Source organism: Symphodus melops (genome assembly GCF_947650265.1).
Source record: "Symphodus melops genome assembly, chromosome: 19".
Classification (NCBI taxonomy): Eukaryota; Metazoa; Chordata; class Actinopteri; order Labriformes; family Labridae; genus Symphodus; species Symphodus melops.
Window position 1 is genome coordinate 2,682,717 of NC_136709.1, and position 22,666 is coordinate 2,705,382.

At 42.5% G+C, this 22,666-nt stretch overlaps 1 protein-coding gene across 1 annotated transcript in view; it reads left to right on the forward strand.

Moving 5' to 3' along the window:
* The window catches only part of eipr1 (EARP complex and GARP complex interacting protein 1), a 49,515-nt gene that overhangs the window by 1,573 nt on the left and 25,276 nt on the right, over positions 1 to 22,666 (forward strand). Inside the window, exons 3-5 of the mRNA XM_079369986.1 lie at positions 6,122 to 6,254; positions 7,973 to 8,129; positions 15,852 to 15,951. Of these exons, the coding sequence (XP_079226112.1) occupies positions 6,122 to 6,254; positions 7,973 to 8,129; positions 15,852 to 15,951 (390 nt within the window). The remainder of the gene's footprint in view (positions 1 to 6,121; positions 6,255 to 7,972; positions 8,130 to 15,851; positions 15,952 to 22,666) is intronic.

Consider the following 22,666-nt stretch of genomic DNA (forward strand, 5'->3'; position numbering starts at 1 on the left):
TGGGTGTGTAGACAACACACATTCCCATTGCCCAGAGTGGCATCTTTGTTTTGACTGAATGGAAAACTAAACCCTTGATCCAGGCCAACTGTATCATTAAAAAAAGAAGCTATAAAGTGTGTAAATGTGAGTGTGGTCTGTTTATGGATGTGTAATTGGGCTTTCACACTCCTGATATTTCCAGGAGGAGCTGTATGTGTGAACACAGCTGGATATTCTCCCGTCTGCACGGCTGCAGCTAATGAAACGTCTGCGTTATGTTTTCAGTTGTTCCCCGCTCTTCTGTTGATGTAGTCCTTCTGTTGGACTACACATAGCACTAACATAAAGGCAAATATTCTGATTATATCATCATACGCTGACTCTTTTGCTTCGTCAGCTACTTCTGTGTTGTTTTTTTTACGCCACGTCTTACATCAGGAGACCCCCGGCCCCCTCTCCCGTCTGACACTTCATGTCAGCATTCACCGCCATGTTTCAAATAGTAAATAACTTTAAGGCCGTTTTTAACAATAAATAGGAAGATTTGTATAAATGTAGTCGTAATGTTAACATGTTTCATCACAGTACAGAGTCACCGAACAAATAAACACATTTGAGTAGCTCTTTTAGGTCAGATATCGGATGTTTAATACCGAGGAAGTACGACAGGGCTGTTATTATAAATCATTTTCATATTCAATTCATATGCTTCTGTCTTTTTATTGAATTAATAAAGCATCTTTATACCTTGAAAATGTTAAATTTGTAAATATTTGTCAGTGATTTCTTCATCAGAGCAGTAATTGATTTGTGATAATGATCTCTAGATTAAGAAGCTTCAACAATAACATTTATAGTTTTTACTTGAATAATGACTCGAACAACATTCATTCCCCATTTTCCTTTTTAATTTCTTTAGCTCCGAGTGGGTTATACTGCTTCATTTTCAGTAAATTACTTTTTTAAAATTGATAATTGAAATTGTGTGCTTATTCATGGTTTCTCTGCAGGTCTCTGTGTGTGCGTGGGCGTACATGCTCCTCTGAGATGAGCTTGCACGCACATCTTGCAGAGGTTATTACAGAGACAGATGAAGGAAACAGTTGGCTATAAGTGATTGAGAAAGAAAGAGACGGAGAGAGATAGAAAAGAGGGAGAGGGAGAGATTTCTGCTTGGAAAAAAAGGAGCCTATTTTCTGGCACACTTTGGTGTGAAAACGGTCTGGCACTGAATGCAGACGCAGCTCAATCCAAGTCTTGTGTAGCAAGTCTAATTCCGAGCTGGTTGGGAATGGTGACAATGCATCCCAGTCGATCCCAGTTGATTTCTTATCACACACACGGTTAGGAGCTGAATATACTCCTCTTCACGATCACCCTGGCATCTCGGCAGAGTTAAAACAGAAGACAACCAGCGAGGCGAAATTTCCGATAGCTGAGTAAAATGTGATTTTCGTACCATTTTTAATATCATGTAGTAATGAAAGTGATTATTGTCCTTGTTATTTATTCATGGGTTCATCAATTTTAGGCGAATTTTGCTCCAGTTGCTTGATGTCATTATAAAAACGTCTACTTTAATAAAGTGAAATCCTTCATCATTTAAAATTACATCTAGTGTGTATGCAGGGATGCAACATCACTCTGCTTCCTGTGTAATGATTTAGTCAACAAGAGGAAAGTGAATATCTGATGTGCAGGAATAACACAATAAAGATTCAAATGTAAATAAACAGGCCTATTAAAGTAGGAGTCGTATATGCCGAAAGTCCGAGGCATCCGATATCGGGTAATTTCTCCTTTTTCTGCTTTTATTAAAACTGCATGCACGCTGTCTAAATAGCATGAATCGGTTGGGCTCAGAACTGAAACATCGCTAACATATTTGATCTCTCTGTTTATCTTATGACAGCAGCTTTTGGTTAATAATATGACCAAAGACCAACATTTTGACCAGTTTAGTAAAAAAAAAAACCTATATTAGGGCTTCCCAGAGGAGCTGTATTTTATTTCTTTATTTTTTATTTCTTTATTGATATTGTTGTAGAGACATGCTCCTCACACACACAGGCATCCCACACAGGACATGCATTAATGGAGAGATGTCAGAGTGGGGAGAGGTGACCTGGCACCAGACCAACTTCCATATTTTGGTCCACATCAGGACTTGAACCCACAACCTTCTGGTTCCCTACAGACTGAGCTACTGCTGCCCCAGTATCTGTCCCCCAGAATGTGTGAAGGCAAACGAGAATCAGAGGGTGGAGTGACGTTTCTGTACTGTGTCTGCTGCACGGTGCAAAGACTGAAGGCGTGCGACCGCCACGATCTCCGCGCACGTAATTAAACTGCAACATTTTCTTCTTCTCTCTTTTGTTGACGTCGTGATTCAGACAAACTCCATGTAGCATTGATATAACGGTAAATAAAGTATGGTCTAACAGAGTCTGTTGCACCATCACATCCCATCTTACCTCAGGAGACCCCCCCCCCGCCCCCCTCCCTGTTAGATTAGACAGGGATATTCTCCTGCAGTGAGGATCACGTGTGAACAGCCAGATCAGGAGACTATCCGGAGCAGTCCTCCTGAAATGATCAAGAATCTATGAAAACGGCTTAAAACTGCTGTCATTACAACTCTCTGAGGCCTGGAGAGTGTCAGGTCTTTGCTGACGAGTACTTTCAGTACTTTCAGTACTAAAAGTTATTAAACATTTTTAATCGTGTTTTTATGATGTAAAAATCTGATATAAAGGTCAAAGAGCATTCAAAGCTGTAAACCAATAGAGTCTTTCAGTTCATGGTCTTTAAGAGGACCCTACTTTTAAATCTCAGATTCAGTCATTGCAGTCCGTTTTCTTCAAGATGCTCGTTGTCTTTTCCACTCTGCATACGTTTTCTGGCACGACATCCATTCCTCTAAGTCTGAACTTAATATGAAAAATGCTTTTTCGATTGGCATTTCAGCCCTGATAGCTTCTGCTGTATCCATAAGCCTGCTGGCCTCTCCACCTCCCATTAAGCATAATGCAGGGTCGAAATGTCTCTTTTAACTCGCAGAGCACCTCTCAAATCCCTCAGAGACCAATAGCTGGAATGACAAATCGGAGGGCGCGTCGGCATGGCATTTAAGGCTGCTAACGAGATAAAGCGCCCGAGCTTGGCACCTCTCACCCGCTCGCTACTCCTCCACCCCGCTTACTGTCATCTACGCGGCTAAAGAGCTTTAACGGAGAGGCCCCTGAAGTGGGGGCCACGAGCCAGCTTGGTTTTATCCCTCCCTTAACCCCCCTTCTCCATCTCCCCCTCCCTCTCCTTCGCCCTGCTTCAGTTCCTCCTACCATCGGCTCATAATTAAAAGTGCTGGGCCGGCTGCCCAAGTGGCTGAGGGCTATGAGTCACTCCCCGGGCCTGAAGAATGAGGGATAAATCACCTGGGGGAGTAGGGCTGGAACTTCTTTTCCCTCACACCTGGGTTCATTCGGGGGGACCCTATTACCAGGCCCTCCAATTACCCTGTCCCGCCAGCATGAATTTATTTGTACCGCTCCCACACCACCATAAAATTATAACTTTGCCTAATAATTTTTTGCTCGGTGCAGTCCAACTCAAGGTTAATAGCCGCCTAGCTGACTTTGAGGAGGCTGAAGGATGCTGTCGCCCCGATGGTCCTCCTCCTAACACCCCCTCCTTTCATCTTCTTGTTTAGCCCGTAAAAGTAGTACAGGGAAGGGGAGTGGAAGTGCCTCACAGGAGTTATTGTCCAGTGCAACCCCATTAACGCTCCCCCAAGGTGCTGTAAGTGTCTCTCTTATGGGAGAAACAGCCATTAATTGTCTGATCAAACCTTGAGACCCTCACTGTTTTACTGTATTGAGGGCCCTGAACTGCTTTCAATCGCGGGCCCCCATAGAATAGATTTCCATCTTATAAAAAGAGCTCAATAAGAGGAAGTCGCTATTAACATGTTATGGATAAAGTTTGGCTTGTTTGTTGAACTTGTGGGCGACAAAGTTAGACAGCTGGTTGAGTTTTCAAGGCCGTGACGTGCCAACTATTTACACTAGTTATGATCGAGGTGTAACTGTTTACAACTTGTAGGTATGCATCTGTCTTAACTGTGAGGATTTATAAAAACATTAAAAAAGGGTTAGTTAAAACAAGGAGCAAAAATACTCAAGAAACCAGCTGTGTCACAGTCGAACCTTGATCCTGAGCCTTCAAAGCCCACTATTTAATACAGAATAGACAGAATAAACATTGATTACACTTCAGCAGCTTCACAAGTCATCACCAGAATAACTAATTATTCATATTCATATTAACGTAGGCCCACAGTGCTGGTCAAATGTTGCGTCCAAGCTGTAACGCAGAAACCCCCCACTAGGTGGGGTTGTAGATGTGGTTACTTGGCCCGCTCTCAGTATCAGAATCAGAATCCTTTTATTGTCACTGCAACGTGTACAACGAAATTATAGCAGCATCCAGGTATACACACAAAATAACAATATAATAAAAAGTGCGAGTCAATCGAGAATGGCCCACTGCTCAGCTCTTCACCACACTGAAGGATGGCAGCGTCGTTTGACGGGAAATACATTTGATTTATCGGGTTAAACTCGGCATGTACAAGATGGAGAAGTAAGGCATGAGTTGTTTACTTTTATTTCAAGTTCTGACGCTTTACACTTTATTCTTGCTGTCCTTCGTATCGAAATTTGTAACTTTGTATTTCAACTGTGTACGAACATCTTGACACTTCGTCTTTTGCTGACTCTGTATCTTGGGTAAAGTTTTTAGTAAAACTTCCCTGTTGTTCACTTCCTGCTCTGTGTGACCTTAAGGATAAATAAAGTTTTTTGAATTGAAATTTGAATTTGAAGAGAGTAAACAGAGTAAAAACAAGGAGAGGAAAAGAACAAAGCAGCATGCAAAATTGCTTTCACAAGTGACACACAAGTCATGTGACTTTCCTGAGCATTACCTGCTGTGTTCAAGCATTTACTCGACGACTTGTGAAATATTTGACTTGGCAGCTGGCAGGAAAGGTCTGGATAAATTTAAAACCTGCAGCTCAGCTGGAAATTTGGGGAATTGTTCAGGAGTTTTGTGCATGTGTGAATGAAGTTTAAGACAGAGGACCGGTCGAAGAATCTTGAAATGTACTTTGATTTCTGACTTCTGTTTTGCAAGCCACATGCATTTCACTTGTCTGGCCAAACACAAATTTCCTGGCTTCAAGATAACGTCAACAGCAAACAACACGTTTTATTATGACACTCTTCATATGAAAGAACAAGAAAAAAAAAATCTCTGGCTCAAATCGTGGAAACTACATTTGCACAAATCGCGTACATTTTCTCCACTTGCTTTGTTTGTTTTTTCTCTTAGAGCCGATGCTTATGTTCGAGTAAAGTCTGCAAATTGGATTTTCCACAAATATTTCTTTTTCCCTGTGAACGGTTTGATATTTTGACAAATTCACATCTTCAAAAATGTGCAAGAAGGAATATCTTTCTGTGATCTCTCTACCCCCCCCCCCGCTCATGTGAGCCACGACTAGACATGTAAAATGACAGTACACAATATTCTACTGCAGAAGGTTTGGGGGGAACAAAAAACTGTCCAATTAAAGCCGTTAAACAAAAAAAGCTCTCTCTTGGATAATGCACCTCTCCCCCAGCCCCTTTTCACAGAGCCATTTGTCTTTAAGAAAAAAAGATGGAGTGAGCTTTTATCGATTTCCTTTTTTGTTTTGCCTTCTCCCTCAGACGTCTCCAACATGTCAAATGAAGATTTCCACAATTCCAACAATCCTACTCAAAGTGTCTTAATCGTGGCTTTAAAGGCTAAATCAAGATGAAAAGTCTTCAGCTGTATGAAGTTGACAGGGAATAAAAGAACCAAAGAGATGCCTGCCTTGAAATTACGTTTACTGTCATATTAAAAAGAGGAACCTTCTTCTTCTAAAAGAGGAATCAGAAGATTGGAGGAGCTTTGAACTGCGGCTGGTGCGTGTGTGTGTGTGTGCTCGTGTGTGCGTGTGTGTGTGTGAGTGTGTGGTAGGTGCACGCAGTGTTTTAACTCCAGCTTCATCCTCAACACATCTCTTCTCTCTGTGTCTCTGCTTTGCCTCCAGATCCACATCATTGACTTTGATGATGAGAATAACATCATTAATAAGAATGTCCTTCTGCACCAAGCTGGGGAGATATGGCACATTGGCGCCAGTCCTGCAGATAAGGCTGTGCTCACCACCTGCTATAACAAAAGTGAGTCCTACTGTTTCCGTCTGTCTCCCCCACTTCATCTACAGTCTGTCTTTAGGCATCATGGGTCTGAATGTTCTTTATTTTTCTCTCTATTTGCAGCTTCTTCTGTCTTTTGTTTGTTTTGCATTTGCTTTAAGTTTTATATTTTTCTGTCAGCGTGCCCCTCCGTCTAATGACCATTTAGTTCAGTGAAGCTAAGAGTTTTTAGGAGGTTAGAACTGATTCAAAATTAGACTTTGAATCCATGAATCCAGAGGTTTTGAATCCAGAATAGATTCGAAATCGAATCTTGACTCCAAGAATCCAAATTGAATTGTGAGACAGCCAAGGATTTCCAGCCCTACCTCTCTATGTCCTACAAGCAAAGACGACCATCAGAAAGAACCTAAGAGTGAGGGGCCACACAATTAGTCACTATTTCATTGTTATCAAGACATATTAACATCTTCATTAAACTCATTGCAAAGTCTGGTTTCATTTGCAATAATTGATCATTTTTTAAGGAACATAAAACTACGAAAGCAGTGTTTTCTCACACAGCATGGGAGGCTTCGGTGTAATGGCCATGCTTCTACACACATCTGATGCAGTCTGTTGAAGATCAAGCTAGCTATGAGCTAGCTTTAGATTAATTGGTGCCAATTTAATTCAGGCAAATTTCTTTTCTTCATTTATTGTAGACCAAAGAGAGACATTGGAAAACACAGGTGTCGTGGTAAACATGCAGAACAGCAGATCGAGTTATAGCTGACGTGCTCGTTAATTTTTATTTATCACACATTTGAACAGTATTGGAATATTGAACGTTGGCACATACAGTATCACACGTTTGTCTTATATTGTCTATTAAGGGGTTTGGGAATGCTTGTTGTTAACGAGGTAGTTACAGTGTGTGTGTGTGTGTGCGTGTGTGTGTTGCGTCACAGAGGCAGACAGCCATGTCAGATGGGGCTTGGTGAGGTGGATGCAGAGAGCACTGTAGGGCTTCAGGGTTACACACTCCCCTCTTCTTTTTCTCTCTCGCTCTGTCTCTCGCTCTCTGTCAGCTGAGCTCTACATGCTTCAGTTCACAGGATGACAGCCACTCTGGACCGGGCTGAAGCTCCGACAGCCCACCACGCACCGATGCGCTCACCACACACAAATGTATACATTTACAGGCGTAACAAACACACAAACGCAAGTGCATCTTATGGCGTTTCCATACCGCCTCCCACTGGCACTCACAATATGTGAGCAAAAAAAGCCTTTTGTTCAAGATGATTGCTTGCCCACTTACTCCAAGTGCAAGGTTGTCTAAAACCACTCAAGAGCCCGTGGACTCGCACCACGCTGCTTTTTAATTTGACAAATAGGCCTAACGCCAGTGTTTCATAGCCCGCCGCCTGCCCACACACTGTCAATACTACACCAAAAAGAAATTAGGCTCTTTTGCTCTCTCTGTTTTCTCTCTCTCCGTCTCTCTCCCTCTCTCTCTTTCTGTGATTGGTTATGCCCTCCAGCCTCGAACTTTTAGTCCAATTACTGTATCAATTCTACATTTACTCCACTGCTTCCAATTAGCAGCTCTGGCTCCGGTGTGGATGTGCCAAAATAACTCACATGTGATTCGGAGGAATGCGTATCCACATTACAGCTTAAGCACACACACTGTCGTCTCACTATGATCTATGATTAACTTTGAAGTGTGGGTTTGTTTGTGTTCTTCTCCCCTCCAGCCAGTGACAGCAGGGTGGTGTCCTGTGCAGCGGTATGGCGGATGCCCTCTGATTGGGAAACAGGGAGCCACGAGTCACCTGACGACTCCGCCCACAACCCTCAGACCCTGGAGCTGCTCTGTCACCTAGACGACAGCGCACACAGCAACGCCGCCTGGTTAGTGTTGCCGGGAGACAGTGGAGTTTGACAGTTAGCCTGAAATGATGTGTCTGCCTCATGTGTGTGTTTGTTGGATGGGACATAGTCAAAATATTTGAGGACAACTTAAAATGTCACGTAGCCTGTAAGCTAAAACAGATTTGGCTGTTGAAATATTGAGATGTATCATGAAGAGGGATTCTAATTATTTAAACCTGGGTCTCATTTTTAAAAAAATATATTTTCAGGTCCAAATGTCTCGTATTGACAAAAGTTTTTCGAATTGCTTCAGTAGGTCGCTTCAACTGGTCGATTTAACACAAACAGAAGTGTCTGTAAGGTAATCCTTGGGTTGGGAACTGGAGGGTCGGCGGTTCAAGCTCCGGTGTGGACCAAACTATGGAAGTTGGTCTGGTAGCTGGAGAGGTGCCAGGTCACTTCCTGGGGTTTCCCTGAGTAAGAGAGCCCTGTCAATGTCAAATCTGAACTGGCTCTGTCAAGACTTAGCAATTACCTCTTTCACCCTGCCGCATGGTTGAAGTCGGTGTGATTAAGTAGTTCAATTCATTTTCCTCTGTACTAAACTTTTACATGTTCATGTGTGAGAACCAGAAGAAATACACGTTCCTATTTCTGACACAGCAAAAAAAAACATCTGCAAAATACAAACCATCATCTCGTCTCACAATTTTCGGCAACACATTTTGCTTGATGAAAAGCGATGTACATCAGAGAGTAAATACGGTACAACACAAGCAAGGATGTAGAGAGGAGGAAACAATGTCAGTGAGTGCAAACGAACATCTTTAAGTCTGATTGGACTCACAGGTGCTGACAGGAAGTGACCAGAGGCAAAACACAGCATCGAAAGTGAGAAATCGAGAGTTCTAATCAGCGTTAAAACCATCCTAACATCGTCATTATCAAACAAAAAAACATCGTCATAATCATCATTATTGTCATCTATAATAATTGCATAAAGTTTTGGGTCTTTAGCTTTTTCTTAAAAGTGCAGAGGGACTCTGCATATTGAATGGAGTTTGGAAGTTCTTTTCGACCACCAGGGGGCGACAGAGGAGAAGAGTCGAGTTAGAGACTTAGGGCCCAGTTGTGCAGGTTTATATCTGACAGCTATTTATTTCATGAAGTAAGCTAAACAAAAACCTTTGAATCGTTCTGAAGCTATAATAGGAACCCAAACTAGTTCCAAGTTCCCTGACTCCGTGTTGATGTGATTCAAACTTCACATAATGCAGCATGTTGTACCTTATTTCATTTCAGAGTCTTCTGAAGAACTTTGGCAGACACTTGATATTCCCACCTAAAACACAGAGACAAACAGCCTACAGGCAGTTTTGTCACGAGATTAGAAATCCACAAACTAAAGAAGAGCCGTGAGAAACAGTGAGCACAGAAAACACAGGAGCTGGACAGATGGACACGTTGTCCTGCTGAAAATGAGACGACCCACACTCTTACGAGCTGGAATACAACTCTGCTGTCTTTTCTTCTATCTCCCACTCTGTCCCTGCCTCTCTCGTCCATATGGGCGTTTTTGTTTTCTTCCTGGCTCAGACTATTGACTGGTTCAAATCTCAGATCGTAGTCTCGGCCCGTTCCCTTTTGTCTTACAGTCGGAGCTGCTGTGCACAAAGCTTCGCCATAATTCACCGCTGATGAGAATGAAAATCAATGGTCATTCCCCTTTTTAGCGCGCTGTTCATCGGCTGGCACATGATTGTAATCATTTTTAGAGGCGCCAATCAGTTAGCCTGATGCATACTGTAGCAGGTGTCTGCGAGGGAGAGATAAAGATGGAAAGGAGGAGAGAGAGAGAGAGAGAGAGAGAGAGAGAGAGAGAAACTCACAAAAAAAAGAACGGAGGAGAGGAGAGATTGCATTTGTGTGTTTTTCTGTGTTTTTTTGTGCTTGTGTGTGTGTGTGTGTGTGTGTGTGTGTGGAAAGAGGAGGGTTTTCTATTTGAAGGGGTGCACCCATGTATGTGCACTTTAAGCGTGTACGTGTGTGTGCTTATGTGTGTGTTTTTGTGTGTCAGAGGGCAGGTCAAGCAAGGCTGCTGGGGAAAGATTGATGGCTCTGGGATCCACCATCTTAGCACCCTCAGAGCTATAACCCTCACAAGGGCACCAAACTGTGTGTGTGTGTGTTAAGTGTGTGTGTGTGTGTGTGTGTGTTTGGTGGGAGTGTGTGTTTCGGTGCTGTGAAGCTTGTAGCCTATGCTGTGCACTATTGGCTCCCCTAGATGGATGGCTTTGGTCTGCTGCCCACCTCCTCTATTTCTCTATGACACACACACACACACACACACACACACACACACGCACTATCTCTCTCCCTCTCTCTTGGATAATACTGGCAGCTTGTACCAGTATGTGTGAATGTTTGTGCGTTGAGCAGACAAAGAGTAAAGCGATTGGATATCGTATTCTTATGAGGCTTTTGTCTGCATAACGTGTGTGTGTGTGTGTGTGTGTGTGTGTGTGTGTGTGTGTGTGTCCACTCTAGCGTGTCTGCCCGTGTGTATCCTGCATCCTTCATTTGTGTGTTATCTGGTGGCTGGTGTCCCTCCACTCCTCCTAACAATAACACTTTCTCCTTCCTCCAAATCCCCTCATTGTTTGGATGGGCAAACATTTGAGCCTCTGCCCTGTTGTGCGGCGTGCTCTGAATGGGAAGTTAGAGCGAATTTCTACCGAAACGGAAAAAAGGGGGGAAAACAAAAAAGAGGAAAATCTGTTTTTTGGTGCTCATGTGTGTCTTTTTTTGTCTTCCCACACTTTGGTTGATCACATCGATTCATGGGGAGCCATTTGAGCCAATCAGAGCTTTAAGCAAAGTTGGAGGCAACAGGAGTGATATTCTGAAATGTGGTGCGTCAGCAGGGTGTAAAAGGTGTCTTTGTGTGGTATATACTTTTTTTCCCCGCTCACACACAAACGTATGTGCAGTGTATTATTGTGCAGACTTTTCAAGTGAAAGTCTCAAAGTCGGGCTGTCGAGTCTGTTTGTTCCCGTGGTGGGAGAGGCGATCTTTGCCTTTTGTTGTGTGTTTCCCTGGACATCTGCAGCCATTTCGTGCTGATCACTGTGGGTGATTTTCACTGTGAGGGTCCCAATCAATTGGACCCCAGTAGTAGGTTCTCACACAAACACACTTAGCTGATAGTTTGTGTGTGTGATGGGGGATTCAGTCGATCACAGGGCCTTTTCAACCACATCTTACAACACTGACAGAGGCCTTACAACTCCTGATCACGTTTTGTTTGGAAGGTTTAGTTGAATGCATCAAAGAAAATTCACATGGATTACAGTTTGTGCAGTTTTATGTTAGAGTTTGATAGACTTTTAACCTTTCCCATTTTATTTAACCTTGTTAGCTTGTAATTCCACATGTCCTGGTTGCTTTAAGAATTCCAAGTTTTGTGTATTTGTTTATTTTTTAAACTTTATTTTTCCCCGTGGAGAGTCAAAAAGAGACCCGCGTAGGGGTCGATCACGAGAGCAGTGACCCGCATGCACCCGTCACGCAGCAGGGGGAGCAATTTGGGGTTAATTGTCTTGCCCAAAGACACACCGGACATGTTGCTCGCAGGAGGTGGGGATTAAACCCTCAACTTTATGGTTTGAGAGACGACGACTCTCGAGAAGGCAAACTAAATATTCCAGCTTAAATACAGTGGGGATGTACCGATGCTCTGTCTTATATCGGCGTTGTTGACGGTGTAGGAAGCTAATGTTTATCTGTACTGTCACATTAACTGGATTCTTGACAGCTGCTGTTGTGTTCTGAAGTTCTGAATCAGGTAACAGATGTTTGAATGGGCAGAATCAGTCACCTGCTGGAAACTCTCAGATGTGGAAGAGACGTCAGCAGCGTGCAGCTGCAGAAACGTACAGTCTGCTCCAGTTACATTTCAAGACGAGGGTAGACGTGCCAACGTTAGCAACCACAGCTCTTTGGTACTTGGGTGCATAGATCAATGTTTTTATGCTTTCTTGTATTCGCTTCAGCAAGTGCATCTTACAAAGAGCATTTTGTGAGGTCAACCACAGGACTGATAGCGCTGATCGCGAGTGGAGAATTGACTGTTGTATGGCCTTAAGTAATTAAATAACATCCACTTACATGATCATTATTCTTAACCCAAACACCACTACAAACCTCCTGAAGAAGAAAAAAAAAATCAAGCTTCTCACATACTGAAACATACTGCCCTTTGGGTCCCCGTATCCAAGCTTAAATCTCATCCAGAAGGAAGAACACACACACACACACACACACACACACACACACACACACACACACACATACACACACGCACACACACACCCACACTCTGTTTCTCTGTTTGTGTTGGCTCATGTATTTGTATAAGACAGGCTTGGATTAGACTCATATGGATGCAAAGCACAGTAAAGCGGGGACCAATCTGATGAGCGGGAGGCATAGAGAGAGACAAAGAGAGGGAGGAGTGCATCGGTGTCCCAGACTTAGATATATGGGGCTATAAAACCTCCATAGCTCTCCCCGACAGTATTTACATACCACTCCAGTATCCAGAGTGCCAGCGTGTTGCAGAGCTCAAGGTCAAATGCACATAACTTATATTCTTTAATAAGAGCGGCAGGGAAAAGTGAGATACTGTACAGCCTCCTTTCCTGAATGAATGAATTGATACTATAGGGAAGCACACTGTGTGTTAATCCCAAAGTGCTGACTGTATTTTAATTGGTCCTATGGTGTGCCAGTTTATATGTCATGGTGTATGTGTGTGTGTGTGTGTGTGTGTGCCTGAGAGAAAGGTGACAGTTTGCAGTTTCCATCGATAACTGAGCTGCCAAGTCACGTGTGTGTGTGTGTGTGTGTGTGTGTGTGTGTGTGTGTGTGTGTGTGTGTGTGTGTGTGTGTGTGTGTGTGTGTGTGTGTGTGTGTGTGTGTGTGTGTGTGTGTGTGTGTGTGTGTGTGTGTGTGTGTGTGTGTGTGTGTGTGTGTGTGTGTGTGTGTGTGTGTGTGTGTGTGTGTGTGTGTGTGTGTGTGTGTGTGTGTGTGTGTGTATGTGTGTGTGTACTGGTATTGATCATATCGTGGGGACATGTACCGGTATTTAAACAGTCAGTCACATTTTAGGGACTTTTGAGGCTCAAAGCTAAACCGTTGCAGATAGGCTTTTTTGTTTATTTTTTGTTTATGTATTTTTTCATTTGAGCAGTTGAAATTGTGCTCTGTGGTCGACTGCTTGGTGCGCTAATTGCCCCATGGGGATAAATAGAGATTCAAAAGAAAAAAGAAAAAAGTACAAGAGCTTTGCTTTTTTGTTGAAAGATAAGGTTAAGGATTCGGGGTTGGGTGTTTATTCCTTGAGTAAAGTTAAAGGTTAAATTAAGAATAAAAGGAGCAATACACAAACGACAAAGATGAACTTTAACATCTGTCCAACACAGAAAGAATAGTGATAGTTTGCTTTAGTGAGTGACTGGAGGGAGGACTCGGCTGCTTGAGCTCACGTACACTTTTAGCAACTCATTCATTCTGATATGTTAAGAAGTACAATCCACCAGACAGTAGCTTCTTACATTGCATTGCAGCTAACAACAAACCAATGTGCCTAGCATCCAACATCAATATAATTGTCATGTACATGTTCAGTAGATGCTTCCCAACATCCAGAATACCCTCACATACAGATAGAGGGTGAACAGTCTAATTCTGGGAATGGGCACATCAGGGTCTCCTACAGGTTTGGATTAAACTCCAGCTGTAATTCACTGTCGAGGCCCCCTTTTAGTGAAAACTGCTGTTTGTGTATGTATCAGTTTTTTCAGCTCAGCAGTTGTGAATATTGCTCCCCCCTTTGCACGCACCACCACCCGATGGCTCTGCGTAATTATTGAATTTGAACCACACGCAAACTGTAATTTTATTTCCCTCCCTCCTTCTTTCTGTCATTTCTTTTATCTCCAGCAAACACTCACCTTCCTCAGCACACTCTCCCATGAACACTGACATTATTGCTGCCTCTTCAAGTTGACAAACGAGGGAACGAAAATGGAGTTGTCTAATTAATGAACTCTTTAAATAAATGGCATCATTTCGCAAACCTCTAATGACAGCAGCTTTAATGCTTTGACAGGCTCAGAAATCCAAATTCTTAGCCTGACCGCGTCTGTGCTGTCGTGACATTTTACCTCCTTTAACCCAAATAAGACAGATTTATTTTTTTCTTGAGCTAAAACGTCACACCAGATCAAAACCTTAAGCTTTTTCAGACCAAGGTTAAGTTTAGCTTATTGCCGGGTCTCTCACTGCGCTGACATATTGCTTTTAGAGTTGACAGCGCTCTGAGTTAAAAGCACCTCGTTCTCACTTGGGTTGTGTCCTCTTTCTTTTCCCTTGTTGTTGTGTCTCTGCCGACATTCAGCTGCTCAGCCCGTCCAAACTAAGAAGAACAAACAACAAACGCAGAGAAGTGTGTTGGTCCAAGCAACACTGAGGGAATTAGAAAGCAACAGTTTGCGCTCCTGAGTGCAAAGCGTGGATCGGTCCCTGTGGCTTGTGCACAGAATACATGTTTTAAGTAGAGCACAGTGAAGAGTCACAACTCCAAGAAGCATGCAGCAAGGAATCAATACTCTTTAGAAAGTAGTATGCAGGGAGGAATCAAAGCTAAGTATGCAGTTAAAGCTACCACTTCTTTAACACCACTGAGGCAAGCCTTCATCCCAGTGCTGTGTTTGAACGCTGGATTGACAGAATTGGGCTGCTGAATTTGCCCAGAGATACCTCAAACTTACTGTGCTCAGCTCTGTTGTGTGATGATGTCAGGGTTTGGGGCGATTACTGATTAGCTTTAGCCTAATCTGTGGAGGTTAAACTTGTTGTAGGCCAGAAGTTATTTTGGAATAATGTAATTGTAATTTTTTACTTAGTTTTGCAACCAACAAGTGCCCTGCCCAGTGCAAAATATATGTTGGAAAGGTGCTGCACTACAAGTGAATGATATACTAAACAACCACCTACAAAAAAAAATGAAGCTGTAGTTAATCTGTAGCCTCTCAATTTTGATGCTTAGTTTCAACTATCTGTGAAATATTTATTTTTGGGCCCTTTAATGCCTTTATTTATTTATTTATTTATTTATTTATGTATTTATTTATTTATTTATTTATTGAGAGAGAGACACCTCAGGCCAGACCGTTTGCTTGGAGGTCGACAGCCTTAATACATGGGGCGTGTCTCTTAATATCCATCAGGTAAATATTAACTGAATGGCCAAAATAGAAGTTGGACATGGTGTCATTTCTCGTTTACAATTCAGAAATATTGCAGACATGGTCGTGCACCCCATCTAAATAGCACAATCTATTTGTGCTCTCTCAAGGACTTTTTAAAGAATGCTTCAAACTGGGCATGCAAGGTTAAGAAACTCTTCATGCCCTAATACGCGATTATCAACAGCCCTAACCTTTAACCTGCGGTGATGTCATACATGCAGTAACATTCCCACACATGATCTGGATTAGCACACATGTTAGCTTCAGCTTTGCCTCTGTACAAACTGTACAGATTTCTCTATTTAGCACTCATGTGAAATCCAATCAACAAGCTGCATTCTCCTCTGGGCCTTCATGTTATGCATGCAGGCTCATGCCAGTTTGACCAACATCTGTATTCTAATTGACTGTGACTTTGTGGTTCTGTGTGTCTCTGTGTGTTAACAGCGTGCTGTGGGAGCCCATGGGGGACGGCAAGCGTGTGATTTCATTGGCTGATAACCACGCACTACTCTGGGACCTGCAGGAGAGCTCCACACAGGCCGCAGTAAGACACACACACACACACACGCACACACACACACACACACACACACACACGTACTGTACAACACAGTGCATACACAACACTCACACCATTTCACACAATAGCTAGCTCATTATTTGATAACAACCATATCGTCCTGGTGTTATCAGAAGCACACATCCGCCGCTCAATGCGACAACAGCAGAGTGTCCACTGTTCGTTCTGTCACACACACACACACACGCACACACACACACACACACACACACACACACACACACACACGCACAGTATCTGTGTTCTAGGCTGTGACCACTTTAGCATTATTCTGGTCAAGTCTGTCCCACAGTGATAATAATAGTTTTGTTTTATAAGTAATAGAAAAGTCATTTATCGTATCTCTTTCCACAGTTCACTAGAGTATCGTGCTACCAGTGTCTTACGGGGTTTTTCTTATGAAATGTACGGACGTTGCACTACATGATAATTTGTATCTGGACACTGAAATTCTCATGCCTCTGTTTGATAATTGAACACGCCATTAAGACACCCTCACAAAAGTGCAAACAGAATAAGCTTCTATTAGAGGATTTCTGATGCATGACTAAATGTAGCTCTTGTGAGCCATAATGGGGCCGTGCTCAGGAGTCAAAAGTTCAGGAGTTACAGGGACACAGTTAGCAGAGCTGTAAGCGGCACATAGACCCTGCGACTGCTGCTTCTTCTGCACAGCTTTATTGAAAATAAAATGAAGTTTTTTAGAAACAACAGCATGGAGTCGAGGGACATTTATCATAGTTTATTAATGTTTACAACACATGTTTCTCTGTGGTTCTCCTAACTAGTTTATAACAAAAGGTGAGATAAAAAGACGGTGTGTGCAAAAGAGATGAAAGCCTCCTGTATAAAAGAGAAAAGTAAGTAGGAGGAGAACTGAAATAAAACTAAATTAGGTAACAGAATCATCTTGGTTAAGGTGTATAGTATTTATGAAACAAACAACATGGTGTAACAGACTTGTTCTCTGTTGGGGATAAAATGCACAAGAGTTTTTTTTTTTATGTCTTTGGACTTATTTGCAGAGTTTTGAGTTCCTTAAAATCAAAGAAAAAGGCTTAAAAGGCTCTTTTTCCTCTAGTGCATTAATATGTTTTTAAAGACCATTTTTTGGTTCGGTCATTTAGTGCAACACCAAAAATAAAACTATGAAAGGAAAACATAACAACAATAGAAATTTAAAAAATGAAAAATTGGAGCTACATTTTAAGAACAGTCCAAAACATTAACTTAACAATAAGATCAAAAACATAGTAAAGATCCAAGAATTATAATAACTCAAGAGATCCTAAACGGTTTAGCTGAAAAGTGAAACAGCCTTCACTCCTGGATCCTGGCTACAGAATCACAGGGACGGTTGTGACTCAGTTGTTGAAGTCGGAAGGTCAGCAGTTCAATCCCCAGCTCCTGCAGCCACTTGTCCAACGTGTCCTTGGGCAAGACACTTAAACCCAAACTGCTCCCACCACAAAGAAACCTCAGCCATCAGTGTGAATGGGTCGGTCTGGCCTTCAGTGCAAAAGAGTATACAAGCTAATCAAGTACATTTACACATACTAGGAATTTGTCTTGGTATATTGGTGTAAAAAAAAGTTATCATGGGAGTTTTTTTTCTCTTCTCAGCGGGGGAAAAAGTATTACTTCAATACATGTCCTTGTTTGGCTCTGTGCAGCTTTTGGTTAAACATAGATAGATAGATTCACTATTCACTGTGCAGAGCGAATTAAAACACAAAGAGGAAAGGGACAAACTGTTTTCAGTTTTCATAGAGCCAAACTCACGTCTTCATTCATACCGTCTTAAGTACACATTAGGGGCTTTTAAGAGCCTCGAGACAGAATGGATCGCCATGTAACTGGCCTGTTTAAGTACTTTTGGTCAGTTCCTGTGTAGTTTTTGTCCTTCCTAATGCAAGGTGAGGAGGCTCTTCACTTTAAATTCCCCGACTCCAACCTTCCGGCTCTGCAATTAAAATGCCCATTATGTATTTAAAGACTGAAGATAATGGTGTGTGTCAGGTGTGCCTGTGTGCAGAGAAAAGTAATAGAGTTGTTATATAGTGTGTGTTTGTGTGTGTGCGTGTGTGTGTGTTTATGTGTGTGCTGTTCCATTAGAGGCCATGAGTGAAGAAGACCATAGATGGCTCATTGGTAATTCATTCACTTGTTGAGGCACACATACAGGGCAGGCAGGGCATATTCCTTATAGATACAAGTGTTTCTGTGTGTCAGTGCATGTGTGTGTGTTCATTTGATGCCACTCAGTTGATGCATTGAAAATCTCTACTTGCAGTTTGGATGAATGCACCCACACACACTCTCTCAATCTCCCACTAGCTATGTCAATGTTGGTCTGCAGGGGAAATTCTCTCTTCATTGATTTTTAGATCTCATTCACATTAAGCAAGGTTTAAATCACAGACTGTTGTATATTTTGTCATTAATGACGGCCAAGTTTGACAAAATATGTAAAACAAAAAACATTTTAAATGTACCCTTTCCAAAACTTCAAACAAGAAAAGTCCATTTAAAGGCGTACGCTCTTTAATCAAGGCCCAGCAGCTGAGTCGACTCTTATGTGTTTACTCACAGTCAAACAGGACCTTTCAAAGATTTCCGTGGCAATACCACATTTTTTGTGAAACAAACTGCAGTTCCTACAGTGTCCACTTGAGGCGTGGTCTAAAAGCACCGGAAGTCACATACACACCCATAAATTAAAAAAAACCAAAACACGTTTATAGCCGGTTTTCTGTCTGAATAATTCATGCTTTATCGGCACATACTGTAAGAGGGGGATGTATTTTTTTTTTCAATAATCTGTTTTTGTTTTATGAGGGTGAAGAGTTATGCATGATTAAGGGCGTGAGAGGAAAGAGTCATCTCTTCAAATTACACCTCATACATTCTGCCAGTTTCAAGGAGTAAATAAAAGTAAGCTATTCAGACTGTTTAGCATTTTAGCTCTGCGAGAACAATGAGCAGAACGGCCCACCTGATTGGCCTGCTTCATGTATTTACACCTGCAAGGTAGGATGGTAGATATTCAAGTTAAATCCATTAATTGTGGATAGGTACACATTGTTCCATTTTAACTTCTGTTGAACAGTGAAAACTTTACCTTCTACCAACATTGACCCCTTCTTTGCATTGTGTTTATGGAAAATCACTTCAAGCTAGCATTGTTCCATCTGTGCTGTGTGTTGACAGACGCCTTCTCTTTTGGCAAAATAAATTCGGGGAAAGTTTTCTCTAAAATGTGTTCGAATAATAACAACATGCACACAGACTTTCCCTTTGAGATACGTTTATCGCATGCTGTGCGTCATTGAGAAACCCTGACAGGAATGCACATTTTACACATTTCATAAGTTCACCAGTGTTACAAACGCCTTCACACGTCATGAACTGCATGTTCACTAAGAGGTGCCGTGTGTGAACTACGAGAAAACCGAGGATTGTTGTGGAGTAAGTTGAAGAAAATAAGCGGGTTTTTCAGATTTAAAAATAAAAAAGTAAAATTAAATTGACGACACAACGACATATATGAGCTGGGTTATGCATGTTCCAGAGGAAACCAAAAAAGTCACCCACTCTTTTCCTTAATCCAGGGCAGAGCAGACAAACAGATGTGCAGATATGCAGTGTTATTGTGGATACTTGTAAAATAAAAATTCATAAAACTCATAAAAATGATAAAAATTGCAGAGCCCTAATGTGAATTACAAATTTATACAGCCCTTATCCGAGGTGGCTGCACCCTTTCTCAGCGCCGGTATCTTTACAGTGTAATCAATTCACTGTGTGTGTGTGTGTGTGTGTGTGTGTGTGTGTGTGTGTGTGTGTGTGTGTGTGTTCTGTCCTGTTACCCCCGTGTGAGGTTAAGAAGGACCACCGGTTCGGGGGTGGTTGTTGATTCGATCCTCTGACTCCGACACCGGGCGACACTGCCATTAAGTCCTTCATCAGGAGAGAAGAAGAGTTGGAAAGTAATGGTGGGAAAGAAGCGTAACGAGCAGGGGAAGATGGAGGGAGGATGGAGAAAAGAGGGAGCGATAGAGGGCCTGACTGATTAGAAAGATGGAGATTAGAAGGGAGGAAGAGGGAGATACGGATGAGGGAAGAGAGCGGGCTTGATGAGGAGAGAAGGAATGAAAAAGAGGAGAAAGCGCTTGGCAGCCAAGACAAATTCCTCCAGTGCTGATGAGAATGCTAATCTCCTTCTCTCCCTCCCTCCTCTCATCCCACTCTCCTCTCTCCCCTTCCCTCGATCTGTCAGAGGGTGATGTGTTCATCCCAAGCCGTGTCCAGCTGCAGTGTGGATGCGTCTCCCTCTTTCTTTCTCTCAAGGGCCAGAACGAGATTAGTGTGTGTGTGTGTGTGTGTGTGTGTGTGTGTGTGTGTGTGTGTGTGTGTGTGTGTGTGTGTGTGTGTGTGTGTGTGTGTGTGTGTGTGTGTGTGTGTGTGTGTGTGTGTGTGTGTGTGTGTGTGTGTGTGTGTGTGTGTGTGTGTGTGTGTGTGTGTGTGTGTGTGTGTGTGTGTGTGTGTGTGGGTGTTTGCACGAGTGTGTGTATGATACATAAGAGAGGATCATGTACATAAGCGTACCAGTGTGCATTGTTTGAAGGAAGATTTGTGTGTGTGTGTGTGTGTGTGTGTGTGAATGTGCAAGGCTCATCAATTAGAATCGCTGGTGGAATTGAGTGAGAACATCTCCGCCGGCTCAAAGCACACCCACATACCTTGTCCAGCACATCTGCTAACACACACACACACACACACACACACACACACACACTCTCTCTCTCTCTTCCAGAGTCTAGTGAAAGCATAAATGCGAGGCGATTTGACAGATAGCTTTGCATTAGTGCCGCTTGTGTCCTAAATGAATACGTCCCCTAGTGTTGTGTGTACTGCCTTGTTAAGGCCCCTAATTTGGTTAGTGCACTAATAAAGCTGGGAACCTGGGATGCACGGAGCTCTGACTCTGTTGTAGCGCGTCTGCACAGGGAGAGAGTCGTTGAGCATGAGGTTGAAAGAGCTTCTGTTCTGTCACGAGGAAGTCGGAGAGTTCGCTCAGTTCTCAGATGAGTTTCAGGGATAATATCAAATATGGCAAATGAGTCACTGGAAAGAAACTGTGTGTGTTGGTTTGTTGGAACTGTAGTAGGTTTTATCGGTGTTTTAAAGTGGAATTGCATGAGATGGTTGGTTTTTCATGTGAAGCGGAGACCTCTCTGTACTGTATATTTCAGCCTCTGGTAAAAACCTATGAAGGAATCCCATCTTAAATAAGAGCTTCAGCTGAGCGTGCAGCGCCCTAAGCATTATAGAAACACCTTAGGTCATGGGAAACTGCTCTATTCTGTCTGTTACACAGGTTTAAGTTTTATTTTAAACATGAGGAGACCTCTGTGGATTTCTAGACTAAAGCTTAAACCTAAAAACAAGCTGAGCTCTATAGAGCGCTGATGGCTTAGCGGTTTTGTGGTTCCCCTTGTACAAAGGCTACTGCCCTCCAAGTCCGACCTTCAGCTCCTCTCCAAGTCGTTACCCGTTCTTCTGATTTTTTTCTAAATAAAGACAAAAGCCCAAAAGTAAATCTTGAAAAAAAAAAAAAAAGTTTAGCAGTGATGAAGAGGTTAGCTGCAGCTCAGCTCACACCAGCTGACACCAGGAAGAGAATTCAAACCTGAAACTGCTTGTTTCAGTGATTTACCCTTTTTTTTAAAATTTGATCTTTTCATTTTGGAGAGGGAAGAACTTCTGCTTATAATTCAGCTCCCGGGACAAGAGCTTTGTAAAGGACAAACTCTCGAGCATTAATGTTGTACATTTCAAAGAATGCATTGTTTGCATGTAAAAGAACTTTAAAAAGTGCAAAAATGAGATCAACAGAACGGGGGTTAACTATGATTTCTACTGATAAATCCATTATGGGATTTCTAGGAGGGAGGCTTAAAGAAAGACTTTTACAAAAAAAGTAGTCCAACTGTTCTTTTATAAGTGGTGTAAATCATGAGAATTGAGTTTGGGCTGAAAAGGCCAACAAAGGGAGAGGATTGAACTGTAGAAAATCATTTGAAAAACATTTACTGCCTCACTGTTGAGCACATTTAAAAGTGTCGGAATTAGTTGTAAAAACTGGAGGACACAGCTTAGAAAGTAAGCTGTGGTCACACTGTGGTCATATGAAAAAAAAGGATAATCTAATAAATGACACAAAGGCCACAGTGAAAAACCTTACCCTCTCCTTGTCCCCCCCCCCCCCCCCCCCGTCTGCTCCCTTGCTTCAGCTTCTTTTATTTTGTCGTTTTTTTTTCTTTTCTATCATCCCATTCATCCCGCATCCCTGCTGTTCCCTCAGCCTGTCGTGCTCTCTCTCTCTCTCTCTCTCTCTCTCTCTCTCTCTCTCCCTCTCTCTCTCCCCCCCTCTCCCTCTCTGTCCTCTCCAGCTGAAATAATGAGAGTGTACCAGGGAGCTGCGCGGTGACGGGGCGATCAATGATCCCTGCTCCAACAGGCAGAAACGCGGGAGAGGAGGAGAGGGAGGGAGGGAGAAGTGGTAGAAGGAGAAAGATGAGGATAAAAACCTGCAGATAGTCAGGGAGCAGAGAAAAATGGGACAGCATGATGCTGCTTTTAAAAAAAATGTTTGATGCATCATAGTTAAAGGGAG